Genomic DNA, 13,457 nt, shown 5'->3' on the forward strand with positions numbered 1-13,457 from the left:
TGTGTGCAATGAGGTGAGCAGTGAACTGTCTACTGTCAACTGCAAACTGTAAGCCCTTAGCCCTCTAGGGCTGAAGCTGGTCCCAGTCCTTCATTTTGATTTCCATGGCTGCCCTTGGTTGGGCTTTCATGAGCGTGGGTCTCAGGGTGGCTGGTGGCTGCGCCCCCAACGTCTCAGGCTCGGGGTTGGCTGTCTCACTAGTCACCCGCTAGGAGAGGAGGAGGAGGTGAAATGATGAACTGGCAGTGGAGTGGAGGTGGCGTGCGCCAGTTGGTGAGATCTGACTGATTATCTGACAGATATACTCTTCAGGGTCTCCAGTGTTCACTACATACAGCGGCTGTGTGAGTGTGAATGTGTTGGGTGTGTGTAAAAATTCAAGGTGGTGTAGTTATCACTTCTGCTTAGATCAGCTGTAATTTCCCGGTCCGTTAATCATCCGAGTCCAGACCGGGCGACACGTGACTGGCCCACACAGCCACGTACAACCAGGCACAGGCACATCCAGGTACATCCACAGGAGTACACACGTACACAAAGGGGAACAGGGGCAGGGAACAAAGGAGATGCAGAAGATGCAGATGCAGGAAGGGAGGAGTAGGCAAGGGAAATCAAAGAGAAGAAATAAAACTCGAGATTGACAGAATTACTTTACTTTACTCTGCTACACTAACATATTGTACTACTACGCTGTACTCTGTACTGTACTAAGTATATCTACTACCACACGCTCGGGCCTCCCCCCCCGTGCTCCTCCTCATTTCATTTCATTTCATCTTCCTTTCCCTTCCGATCCGCTTCAACCATCCCATCCGATCTCGACTCTCACAGGCCTCATCTCCCGGTCTAACCATGATTGCTCAACCGTGATCGGTTCCCACACTCGTTACACCTTGTTTATCTTCAACTTCGACTTCTTTCATCATCACCGTCACCACCCTCCTCCACTTCTTCTTTCACGATAGCGTTGACGCTCACGACTTGACGCCGATCGAGCCTCCCACATTCTTTTCCCCTCTTTCATCTCGCACTTTCGCACTTTCGCGCCGTTGACCGGTCGCCCTCATTGATATCCCCCTCTCGCCTGTCTATCTCTTCTTTCGCCTTCATCATGTCTCTCGGTAAGATCAACATCACCCTATATCACGGCATCTCCCTGTCCACCTCCCTTTCCATCTCCATATCCATCTCCTCCACAGTCGCTAACCATCCTGCACCATTCAGACTTCTCCCCGCCAACTCGGGCTTCCTACGCGCCAGAGGCTGCAAAGACTGCGGCGAGGCCCCCACTTGTCCAACATGTCCCAGCGGCCAGATCTGTACCATGACCACACAAACCTGCGACACCTGCTCCATCACCAAGTGTATCTCTGATGGAAGCACCTCCTCCGCTCCCAAGGACTCCGGTGGCGGCCCCAATATCGGCGCAATCGCCGGTGGTGTCGTAGGGGGTGTTGCGGCGATTGCTATTCTTCTCTTCCTTATTTGGTGGTTTGTGATCCGCAAGCGCCGCAATCAGGACGGCGAAGAAAAGAACAGTGAATTTGCTGCCGCTCGCGCAGAGCGCAAGTCGACCAACTCCATCGCATCCACCGTCCTCACTCGTGCCTCCAACGTCATCCAGATCGCCTACATCCCCGGCGTCACCAACCGCTCTCCACCCGAGACCCCAGCCTCGTTGGTTCCCCCGGTTCCTCCGCTCCCTGGTGCCGCTCCCGATCAGCACTTCTTTATGCCTGGTGACCTGCGTGACTCCTCCTGGACCACCACCACCGGCCACCAGAGCATGGCCCCGACCTTCCGGAGCAGTGTTGCAACCACGATCTACCGCAATGACGCTATTGTCAGCGCCGTCCCAGCACAGCAGATCTCGCGCACGCGTGCCAACATCGTCAGTGTTCACAACGCATCCCCCGATGAAGACGGCGCTCCTACACAACCCGTTCCCGTCATGATCACACCTAGAGATGCCCCCGCCGTTCCCGCCATCACCCAGTCTCAACTCGCCAAGGCAGAGGCCTTGAAGGGCAACAGCTCGATTGTCGCACGCCAGGTTGTCGCCAAGCCCGTCATGGTCCGCGGCGCCTCGGTCAAGAAGAAGGACGGTCAAAGCTCTGCAGGAGCCAGCTCCAAGGACGAGGTATTGAAGCCCGGCACAGCTGCTTCAGGCCATAGCAGTCAACAATTCGACCATCAAACCTCTACATTCGACGGAGAATCTTCCGATGAAGAAGACGACACTCGCCCCTCATCCCCTTCCCACTCCACAGCAGCCAAGACCACCTCCACGAGGGAAGAGCAATCCGCCGGCCCATTCCATGATGAAGCCGAAAGTGCCAGCCCGCGTCATACACCACCACCACGCGTGCAAAGTCCATTCTCGGACGCGAATGAGGTTAAATGATCGGCTACCCTATACGTAGGGTCAATCGATGGGGCGCACCGGATTTACACTTTGCTTGATTTCTTGTTCTATTTTTTTCTCATCTGTCACATCTTTCTACTTCGTTGTATCTATGATTCCTCTTTGGTATATCTATTCGGCGTCGGTTCGTTATTCGCGAGTGCTTTGTATAGCGAGAGGGCACTCGCGGAGGCGGAGCAGTCACATCAAACTCTCCTTGATGAATCAATCAACATACTTTACTTTTACAAACAAACCATTATTCATACTACCTACAAATATCCTAGCCCGGGCTTTGAGTATACTGGTAGTAGATTGAACCTTAGAACTCCAGCCTGGAGGGCTCCCAGGATCTTGGAAGTCGGTAGTACTATGTACTAGGTAGGAGGTATATATCTCCGCCCGTTCTAATGAAATTTACTACTACTACATATAGGTAGGTGGTATTTACAGCCCTGGAGCGATCTACCGCTAATAGCACAATTAGTAGTCTTTAGACCCATCTGATCGACAAGATATATATAGTACTATGTACTATGTAACAACCTAGCAAATATGCAAGAGATATGATCTATCAATTCCAACATGAAACAAACCATCTTCAACATGGAACATCTTGGCGAACCCTACTGATCCCCACTCGCAACGTCCACCAAGAGCAAAACAACCAATCCAAAGCCAAAGCAATCATAAAAGAAGGGTATCTATCTACCAGTCACAATCTCTCCATAACATCTGATCAAGCCTCCTCCAACCCCATCCCAAGCCCAATCTTACGAATAAGCGCACGCTTGAGGAACGCCTCACGGGCCAGACCACGCGTATGTCTCGACCAAGAGTCTACACCAATCACCCCGCGAACAAGAGCTGCCTGTAGAGCATACAATGCATGCTGCAGCCCCTGCTCCTCCGCGACGAGATCGTAGAGTTGTTTGCCCACAACGGTCGGAGCGACGAGGACCTCGTCGATGGGCGGGAGACCCGATTGTGGATCCGCCACAGACGAGGTAGATGGCACAACTGCCGAGGCGGACGCAGACGCAGACGCGGAGCGAGCCTGTGCATCTGCAATTGTAGCGTCTGCACGGTGAATGGATTGTTGCAGGATGGCAGTATTCGATTGGAGGGAAGCGTGAAGCGAATTGAGGTTCGAGACCTCGCCCTGGAGCGTGGCCATTGCTGCGTGGAGTGAGCGTGATTGCGAGACGAGAGATTGCGCCGCTGTATCGGACTGTGTGGCGTGCGCGTGTAGGGTCTCCGCGAGAGTCCTGGAGACGGCGTGGAGGAGGGCATCTTTCTCTGGGTTTGGCGGGATTGGGGGTGCAGGTCCTGCGGGTGCGAAGGATGGGAGTTCGAGTTCGAATGGTGAGGTGAGGAGGTCGGGGGTTTGTTGCTTTGTCTTTGGAGCTGCTGTGGAGGGTGGAGGGTGTTGGTAGCCTTGTGGGTATGGTGAATGCTGGGGGTATGGGGGTCCAGTAGGTGGTGGTGGATGTTGTTGGGGTGGATGAGGTTCGTATCCTGAGTACTGAACTTGCGGTACTTGAGCATGGGTTGGTGGGGGTTGATGAGGGAACTGTTGCTGCGGTGGGAATTGTCCTCCTGGACTGATCGGGCCACTGCCATTTCCGTTATATGTTGCGATACTATGTGGTGATTGAGCATGAGGTTGGGCCATGGTTTGTGAGATGGAAGGCTGTCCAGCGAAGTGTTGTGCCCTGCTTCCCGGACTAGCCATATGGCCTTGCCCGGGCTGAGAAACTCGACCCGGCTCATGTGGTTTTGGTGGAAGAGGAGGAAGAGGTGGAGGAGACTGATATCGTTCTGACAGCTGTGCCGGCCGCTGTTGAGCTTCATTCCCTGCTCCAGGCTTCGGTGGTAGCTGCGGCGGGGTATTGGCCACAGGGGCCGGAGTCGGCTGGTGATTTGCCGTTGGAGATGGTCCTATTCCAGGAGGCAACGGTGGTAATGGCGGCGGGGCTTGCGTCTCTTGCGGTTGAGGCTGAGGGGCCATCTGCTGTCGATATCGGACGGGAGGCTCCTTCGCAAAGACTTCACGGAGGATTGAGAGAAGGTCGGCAGTTGTTGATCTCTGTAAACAGTCAGTACTAAGCTCGCAGGTGCCAGGGTAGGTAGCAACCACTTACATCCCATGCCTCGGCCCAATGCGCCAGGTAGTGGTGATACACCCGTCCCTCCAGCGTAACATGTTGCCCAACCCGAACGGTCATCTCCTGGGTCGGCGTGACATACACCATCGGTGGCTCTCGCGGGTAGGTATTCGGAATCCAAAGTGTGACGGGGAATCGATATGTTGAGCCGCGGAAGACGACAGGCAGCGTGCCCACCAGATGGAGGAGCAGGGCCGAGAACCCATTCTCATAAGCTGGGGGAGAAGAGTGTCAGAGGTACTAGTTCGCGGTTCATTCCATGAAAAGACCAGACTCACTGTAAACATCGGTTCGAGGCGAGAGCGAGGGGTATTGAGTAAGCGCATTGACGATATCGTGATAGGTGCGGTTGGGATCGTGGTAGGTCTGCTTGGGGTCGTAGTGATCCTGGGAAGGTGAGCGGGGGGGTTCTGGGCATAAGTGATGATCAAATTGGATGCTTCCGGGAGACCAACCTTGGTCAAGACTGAATAGAGCCAGCTGAGGGTCCGCTGGGGGACCGCCATGGTGGGAGGCTAAAGGCTGGAGAGGTGCAAGGGCTCCGTCGTCGAGTTGTGTCCTCCGCATCTTCCCCGCAGCGTCTTGGCGCGGCATTCCACTGATGTACGTGATTCCAAGGTTACCATAACTCGAATTGGTGGGGGGAGGGTTGTTTATCGCTTTTATCTTTATCCTAGTATTTATCGATTGCTCGGGATTTTGGGTTATTCAAAGTTTCTTATCTACTACTAGTACTAGTACTACGCAACATTGGAACCACTGGCAGTCATTGCAAAGGGATACTGTATATATACTCCAGGGCTAGCTAGTGCTACTAATAGAGTAGATCTTCGAATACTAGTACTAGTAATGATTCATGAAGGGAGTATTTGCATTCTGTACATCGAATTGTTGTTACACCAGACTTAACGCCGTTCCCGGAGATTATTTTTCATCTCCAGCTATAGAATATTGCCAGGGAATAAACATGCAGAGAAAAAGACCAAATCCAGATCAGTGTTGGCTCCACTCAATCGTGTTCAGGTCAATGCCCTCCTGAACCAACTCCCACAGCGGGCTCAGCTCACGCAGGAACTGCACGCGCTCCGTGACGGCCTTGAGCACGTAATCGATCTCCGCATCACTGGTGAAACGACCGATACCGAAACGAATACTGCTGTGAGCGCTCTCATCGCTGCTGCCCAGGGCGCGCAGGACATAGCTGGGCTCGAGCGACGCAGAGGTACAAGCACTGCCCGATGACAGGGCAATGTCCTTCAGGGCCATGAGGAGGGACTCGCCCTCAATATAGGCAAATGAGATGTTCACACAGCCGGGGTAGTGGGCCTTGGGGTCACCGTTCAGGGTAGTGTGCTCCATGGAGAGCAGATTCTCGGACAGACGCTTCGACAGACGCTCCACGTGCTTGGTGTCGTACTATAAGAAGGCGGATTAGTATAAGTCTTGCGAATAATTGCGAAGAGAGAATAGAAAACAAAAGCAGGTATCTTACCTCCATGTCTTGCGCGGCGAGTCGGCATGCCTCTCCGAAACCCACAATCAGGTGGGGGGGCCAGAGTTCCACTGCGCAGACCTCTCTCCTGACCACCACCGGTGATGAGGGGGTCGAGACGAACGCGAGGACGACGGCGAACGAAGCAAGCACCGATACCCTTAGGGCCGTAGATCTTGTGACTCGAGATAGACATCAAGTCAATGTTGAGCTTGTTCACATCCAGGGGGGATCTTGCCAACGGCCTGAGCGGCGTCAGTGTGGAAGAAGATCTTCTTGGAGCGGCACAGACGACCAATCTCCTCCATGGGCTGGATGACACCGATCTCGTTGTTGACGGCCATGATACTGACGATGGCAGTATCGGGGCGCATAGCCGCCTCCAGATCCTCCATGCGAATCAGACCATTGTTCTGCACGGGGAGGTAGGTCACATCAAAGCCCTCATCCTGCAAGTGTCGGCAGCTGTCCAGCACACACTTGTGCTCAGTCTGGGTGGTGATGATGTGCTTCTTCTTGCCAGAACGGCCAAAGAAGCGAGCCACACCCTTCAAGCTCATGTTGTTACTCTCCGTCGCACCACTGGTGAAGATGATCTCCTTCGGGTCGGCACCGATCAGGTTGGCGAGGTGCTCGCGGGCCTCCTCGACAGCCTTCTCCGACTCCCATCCGTAGGCGTGGGTGCGCGAGTGCGGGTTTCCGTAGATACCGGTGAGGTAGGGGAGCATGGCATCCAGAACACGGGGGTCGAGCGGGGTGGTTGCTTGCATATCGAGATAGATGGGGCGGGTGCCCTGGTCCATGACGGAGGCCTGCTTGAGGATTCCGGCGGAGGGGCTCATGGCGGCATCGGCAGAAGTGGTGGTGCCGGGCAAGTTGACATTTTGGGGGGCGATGCCAGCCTGCTTCATGAAGGACTTTTGCTCCTCCTTGATGGCAGCATCGACGTTGACCTGAGCTTGACCGGGCTTGGTTTCGGTGACATAAGAGCGAGCGCCATGGACGGTGGCGAGGATGTGACGGGGGCCCGTCCAGGGGTTGCGGGCTGGCAGACGCCTTTGACAGACGCGCGAAGCGTGTCTCCAGGCAGCGGGGGCAGCAGAAGACATGATGATCGATGATGGATAAAAGATGAAAGGGAAAAGAAAGAAGGGCGCCGTCGGCGCGGAGTGAAGAGATTCGGCAATTTCCCGATCGGGCGGGCGGAGAGAGTTCCCCGAGGGCGGAGTTAGTAGCAGTGGTAGCAGTAGTAGCGACACTGCAGTTCTGGAATAGATATTGCATGGATGATATATTAGTTGCTAGTTACTAATTTATCAATTAACTCAACATTAATATACTACTATAATAATTGAAGGGGAAGGGGAAGTGGAGGAGTGTGTGGTATACATACCTGTACCGAACCATGACTACTCAGTAGTAGTTAACTACTACGTAGCCATGCTAACCGATGGAAGGTACTACTACTAGTACTATTACTAGAATCGTAGTACCTAATAGTTCCGGTCGGTCGGTCAAAATAAATCAAATAAAACATCCACTTTTCTGTGTCTGGCTGTATTGACCCTTCATCTCCAAATAGTACTTACCTCGTAGTAGTAGGGTACTAGTAGTATCAGACCAGAAGAGTAAATAATATAAGATATAAAATAAAATAAAATAAATTCTAGCTACTAGCTACTCGCTACTATATATGCATCCCCTATCATCATATGATACCCCTACCCAAACCCCTACTAACTCCGGCCCCACCGAATCCGGAGTCGAACTGCGCCGCCGATCAACTGTGGCACCGGGTAGGGCTGTACAGGAGATACCTAGGAAACACTGGAATTCCAGAGTAAAATAAGAGGAGAGAGTAAAGTAATACTAGAATACTAATACGAGAATACGAGATACCCTGTAAAGAGTAAATAGTAACTAGTAACGAGAATACCTCCTATTACTACCCTGCCACTATTCCATCGGTGCCTATTGCGCACTAGCAAACTCAGCTGGGATGAGCCACAAAGCGGGCGCCTGAAGGACACAGCCACTAGCAGTTCCTTGGTGGTGGTGGTGGTGGTGGTGGTGGTGCGGGCGCAGTTGTATCGGCCTGAAGTCTTATGTCATAGCCAAACTCGACTTTTGGTGCAAGGCAGTGGGATTTCCTATTCCCCCCGCCTTGGCCTTTCCTCTCCTTTCCTTCCTTTCCTTTCTTGCCTTCCTCTCTTCTTTCTTCTCTTCTTCAACTCCCCTCAATTCCACACCCAACACCCTCACCATGAGTTTCAAAGGCTTCCAGAAGAGTCTGATGCGCGCCCCGCAACAGTTCAAAGTCAAGTTCAACCTCGCCGAGCAATCCAAGGATGCTGTCTATAGTGATGCCGAGCGTCGCTTTCAGGAGCTCGAGAAGGAAACTAAGAAGCTTCACGATGAATCGAAGAAGTATTTTGACGCTATTAACGGTACATCCCCTTATTTCCGAGAGTTCCGGGTTCTCCTAGACGGGATCCCACACCGCGAGACCCGAGACCAAGAGAATGCAAAATGTGCTGATTGAACTACCTCCTAGGCATGCTAAGCCACCAAATCGAATTCTCCCAAGCCATCGCCGAGCTTTACAAACCCATTTCCGGTCGCGCCTCCGATCCCAACTCCTACCAATTCGAAGGCAACCCCGAGGGCATCCAGGCCTGTGAGGACTATGAGGTCATTGTGCGCGACCTACAAGAAGCTCTCTCCCCAGAGCTGGAGATGATCGAGAGTCGCGTGATCAGCCCGGCTGATCAACTGCTCGAGGTCATCAAGGTCATTCGCAAAGTTGCCTCCAAACGCGACCACAAAAAGCTCGACTTTGATCGCCACAACGCCTCGCTGAAAAAGCTACAGGAGAAGAAGGACAAGAACATTAAAGATGAAAAGGCGCTCTACAAGGCAGAGAACGATGTCGAACAGGCCACCCAGGATTTCAACTACTACAATGACTTGCTGAAGGATGAGCTGCCCAAGTTGTTCACTCTCGAGGCCGAGTTCATCCGCCCGCTCTTCCAGTCCTTCTACTACATGCAACTCAATGTTTTCTACACCCTGCACGACAAGATGCAAGGCATGAATATCGCATACTTTAACCTCAAACTCGACGTCGAGGAGGCCTTTGAGCAGAAGCGCGGCGATGTACAGGAACGCGCCGAGGCTCTGATGATTGTCCACTTCAAGACCAAGGGACTCGGCCGCTCCGGCTCCAAAGTGAGCTCGCTCAAGGCTGCAGAAGCCAAGGCTGGACGTGGTCGGTCATCATCAACTGCCGACGAAAATCCCCCCTCCACCCTACTCCTCCACCGCCGCTACCCCCAGTCCAACAGGGAGCAACTTCTCCGCGGCGGCCAAGGGCAAACCGGCTCCTCCTCCCCCAAGGGCAAAGCCTTCTCACCTCAGCAAGCCTGTCGAATGTGTCACCGCCCTATATGACTATGAGGCTCAAGCACACGGCGACCTCGGGTTTTCGGCTGGCGACGTGATCGAAATTACCCAACGGACCGACAACACAAATGAATGGTGGTCCGGCAAGATTGATGGCCGGGAAGGTCAATTCCCAGGTGAGTGTGGTTTAACCTCGTAACCTCGTTTATGTTTTTGGGTCAAGTGCAAAATACTAACTTATTTTCTTCCAGCAAACTATGTTCAGTTGCAGTAATTATGCCTTTCTGTCAGGGTTCTTATTTCTCCATTCTTCTGTTTCTTGTGATTCACCTTCCAGCCTCCGGTGCATAATGGTATAAATAGAGCGTTCCATGTGTAAATAACCTTCGTTTCTTGCTGTTGCTCACACCTTTGAAATTGATAATCGTCGATGCTACGTGCCACATCGACTTCGTGCGGGGGAAGAGGGGGGCCCTGCAGTGTTACAGTATAATAAGCTGAGCTCTCCAATGCCATTCTTCCTGTTCCTCAATAATGTCTGAAATCATCCAAATCATTAACGCACGTCTTGTCGAGGGTGACTCCCTCGTGTCTCGATCGCTGTGGATTGACAGCGTTGCAGGCATCTTCGTCCCTTCGCCTGACCCCGCCCTGGTGAAGGTGAAGGTAGTCTCGACGATAGATCTCCAGGGTCGGATTCTATCACCAGGCTTTATAGACCTGCAAATCAACGGGGCCTACGGCTTCGATTTCTCGGAAGATGCGTCCGTAGATGCAGGAGGAGTTTCCTACACGGATAGATACTCCGAAACACGTCAGAAGCTGATCAAAACGGGGACGACGAGTTTCTTGCCTACAATGACCAGTCAACATGCGGAGCGATACCATCAGGTGAGTATATAAAATCGATCAGTAAGCCCTGGGGCCTGCTATTCTATACTAGTATCCATGAGTTAACGCTGAACTGAACTCAGAACCTACCATTCCTAGGGCCATCCAAGTCCCGCAATCCCTTCGAGGGAAGCGAATCCCTCGGCGCCCACTGCGAGGGACCATTCTTCGCACACAATCGCATGGGCGTACATCTCCCCGAAGCAATCCACTCCTCAGGCCCAAGCAGCGAACCAGAGCTCGTGATCAGAACATACGGAGCCAGCAATCTATTCAACGCAACAGCCTCAATTCCAACCCCAAATCCACCAAACCCCCAAGAACAAGAACCCGGCAAAATCCCATCGCACGTCCGGATGATCACGATGGCCCCGGAAAGACCGGGAGCCCTGAGCACCATCCAACAATTCAGCAACAAAGGCATAATAATGAGCATCGGACATATGGCAGCAAACTACACCCAAGCCGCCGCAGGCATCAAAGCAGGAGCGAAAATGATAACACATCTATACAACCAAATGAACCCGCATCACCACCGCGAACCAGGACCACTAGGGATCATCGGCGGAACGATGGACATAAATCCAGAGAACGAGACGAAGATTATTCTCGAGGGTGATGATTCATTGTATCACTATCACCATGATCGTCGCCCTCCTCGGCCCTATTTTGGCATTATTGCTGATGGCCATCACGTTCACCCGGCTAGTATTCGGCTAGCGCATTTGACGCATCCGGAGGGGTTGGTCCTTGTAACTGATGCATTGATGTTATTGGGAGGCGAGGATGGGACGGTCGATTGGTTGACGAGAAGGTTGACGAAGAAGGGGGTTAAGGTTATGCTAGAGGGTACTGATATCATTGCAGGGAGGTGAGTTCAAGTTGTCCCCTTCCGAGTCCTCGTGGACACAGATACGAATACCGTTGACTAATATGGATTGATCTAGCTGTGTAACCATCCCGCAATGTATAAACAATTTTCGGAAATGGACGGGCGCCTCGATTCCGGCTGTGCTACAGGCTGTCACGTCTAGACCTGCTTCGATTCTGGGAATGGAGAACGTCAAGGGATCCCTGCGAGATGGTGCCGATGCTGACTTTGTGGTTCTCAGCGAGGAGGACGTGTTGGGACAGTCTGTGTCCGAGCTGGTGGTTGATCAAGTGTGGAAATTTGGGGTTAAGATGTTTGATCGGGATTTGGAATAGATGTTATGTACAAGCTGGATGGGTGGTAGACTAGGAGGATGGATGTGGGGGCCGTTGGAAAAGAAATGAGCCTTGTAATTTAGACTAGAATGATCGAGTTACCATGTACGGTGAAGAATATTACAAGTGCAGTAAAATAAGAATGTACTCGGAACTAAATGAGACAGGACACCGAAATAAGAAGAAGAAATAGTGAGACACTGAATGAAAAGAAATTCAGTAGCCAGATCTGATCTGATGCATAATGACTGTGCGACCATGGTTGAGAGCAAGGAAAGAAGAATTGTATGATCGTGATCATGGTCAAACGATGGACGGGTCCCGGCGGATGCTGTCAATGGAGATATCATGTTCGATGGTAATACCGAACGGAGTATCCGAGTCTTGCGAGGGCTTATGTGGGCGATCCGCATAGCAGAGGGTTTTGGCCGCGCTGCTGGGGCTCATTGACGAGGAAGTTTGCTCGCTTACAACGGTCCCCTTGAGGGTACTGTCCTCTCCGAATGCAAGCGACTTCCATAGATTGCGACGCGGGGCGGTAGTGGAATTTGTGCCTCGGCGATCGAGGGCTGCACCGGCCCAGATGGACGAGAGAGGCAGGGAGATGGTCACCAAGGTGAGAAGATTGGAGGCGAGCTCCGGGACGACAACCTGGTATTGAACGATGGAAAAGATGGCCGGGATGGTGAGTGTCTGGCATCCACTGATAAAGATGACCTTCATCGGACCGAACTCGCGAACTCCCAGTCGCTTGCGCTGCCGGATGGCAAAGCCCAGCTTCGTGACAAATACTGCGCAGAAGAAACAGATGCTGATGGTGATGGTAATGTTAGCTGCGCTCTCTAGCCACCAGATCGCCGACATGTATGCAGCATTCATGATGTAGATGCAGTTCATCACCATCCACCCAAAGCGGAATCCAATTGGCACGAGTGCCACGACGGAGGAAAGGGCGATGAGGGCAACTCGGTATTGTCGACGGAGGGTCGAACAGACGACTTGGGTCTGGAGTATCAAAGAAAGCTGGATGCAGACGACGAGAAGGCTGCTGAAGACGGCTGAGAAGATGGAAACCACATAAGCTCCGGCCTCGACGGCCGAGTAGTCATAGGTAAAGTAGGGGTAGATCTTTTCAAAGCCGGTGTCGAAATGGACCGTTTGGAAGACCAGACGGATGATATTGAAGACCAAGGCCATGGCATTGAGGAGAAAGACGGAGGAGCCACGCTTCTCACGCTGGGTGAGAAGAAGCAGAATGACGAACAGCACGATAGAAGCACCGAGCTGGCAGCCATAATTGATGCAGATGCGGACGTTGTACTGAACATAGATGTCTAATTGACTCAATGGCACGGTCACGTTGGAACCATTCTTGTTGAAGATGGTGATCAATTGTTCATAGGGGTCGAAATCGGGACCGAGATTGGCGACGGAGCTAGAATTGGACATGATCGTGGAAATAGAAGTGGAATTGAATCGAGTGAACTGGAGAAGAGGTATTCAAAGTAGAACTTGAGATGGAAGAGATGGAAGAGATGAGATATACTCGGATGGAAGTGTATAAGAGGGTAGGGACATGGTCCCTACCGCATGAGAATTTGCAGAGTCACCCGAATCAGGGTGAAGGCTGAGATGTAGCATGATAGAGGCAGCAGAAACAAACAATGTTAGTAGAAACGAGGTGGAGGATCAAGTTAGGCGGAGTGGGAAGTGGTGGAAAGTGAAGTTGAAAGGGAAGGGAGAACAATCGTAAGAGCGGGGAACAACAATGCTAAGCCGAGACAAAGAATGGCAGGATTCCCATTCCACTTGAGGGATTCCACCACATTCACACTCGATCGCATAACAGAGTGAGACTGCATTCGTATGGGACGTTCAGGTGAAGTCTAACGAG

The 13,457-nt window shown here is 52.3% G+C and overlaps 6 protein-coding genes across 6 annotated transcripts; 3 read left to right on the top strand and 3 right to left on the bottom strand.

The window, feature by feature from the left end:
- Positions 1-1,111: 1,111 nt before the first annotated feature.
- Positions 1,112-2,404, top strand: N7481_011991 (uncharacterized protein; the record flags this gene model as incomplete). Its single annotated transcript, XM_057271210.1, has 1 exon — positions 1,112-2,404. One exon carries the CDS (start codon positions 1,112-1,114, stop codon positions 2,402-2,404), a length of 1,293 nt encoding a protein of 430 aa, XP_057115398.1.
- Positions 2,405-3,143: 739 nt separating this feature from the next.
- On the bottom strand, positions 3,144-5,139 carry N7481_011992 (uncharacterized protein; the record flags this gene model as incomplete). Its single annotated transcript, XM_057271211.1, has 3 exons — positions 3,144-4,493; positions 4,549-4,787; positions 4,851-5,139. The coding sequence occupies 3 exons, from the start codon at positions 5,137-5,139 to the stop codon at positions 3,144-3,146; spliced, it is 1,878 nt and encodes a 625-aa protein (XP_057115399.1).
- Positions 5,140-5,565: 426 nt separating this feature from the next.
- N7481_011993 (Cysteine desulfurase) lies at positions 5,566-7,173 on the bottom strand (the record flags this gene model as incomplete). Its single annotated transcript, XM_057271212.1, has 3 exons — positions 5,566-5,988; positions 6,065-6,246; positions 6,285-7,173. The coding sequence occupies 3 exons, from the start codon at positions 7,171-7,173 to the stop codon at positions 5,566-5,568; spliced, it is 1,494 nt and encodes a 497-aa protein (XP_057115400.1).
- A 1,154-nt stretch (positions 7,174-8,327) lies between these two features.
- N7481_011994 (amphiphysin) lies at positions 8,328-9,740 on the top strand (the record flags this gene model as incomplete). Its single annotated transcript, XM_057271213.1, has 4 exons — positions 8,328-8,511; positions 8,619-9,332; positions 9,409-9,642; positions 9,718-9,740. 4 exons carry the CDS (start codon positions 8,328-8,330, stop codon positions 9,738-9,740), a joined length of 1,155 nt encoding a protein of 384 aa, XP_057115401.1.
- A 260-nt stretch (positions 9,741-10,000) lies between these two features.
- Positions 10,001-11,563, top strand: N7481_011995 (carbohydrate esterase family 9 protein; the record flags this gene model as incomplete). The annotated part of the gene is made up of 3 exons (XM_057271214.1): positions 10,001-10,357; positions 10,441-11,228; positions 11,305-11,563. The coding sequence occupies 3 exons, from the start codon at positions 10,001-10,003 to the stop codon at positions 11,561-11,563; spliced, it is 1,404 nt and encodes a 467-aa protein (XP_057115402.1).
- Positions 11,564-11,866: 303 nt separating this feature from the next.
- On the bottom strand, positions 11,867-13,012 carry preB (alpha-factor pheromone receptor STE2; the record flags this gene model as incomplete). The annotated part of the gene is made up of 1 exon (XM_057271215.1): positions 11,867-13,012. The coding sequence occupies one exon, from the start codon at positions 13,010-13,012 to the stop codon at positions 11,867-11,869; it is 1,146 nt and encodes a 381-aa protein (XP_057115403.1).
- Positions 13,013-13,457: the final 445 nt, after the last annotated feature.

Source organism: Penicillium waksmanii (genome assembly GCF_028829765.1).
Source record: "Penicillium waksmanii strain IBT 27052 chromosome Unknown utg000010l:1.0-3698451.0:1.0-3701458.0, whole genome shotgun sequence".
Taxonomy (NCBI): domain Eukaryota; kingdom Fungi; phylum Ascomycota; class Eurotiomycetes; order Eurotiales; family Aspergillaceae; genus Penicillium; species Penicillium waksmanii.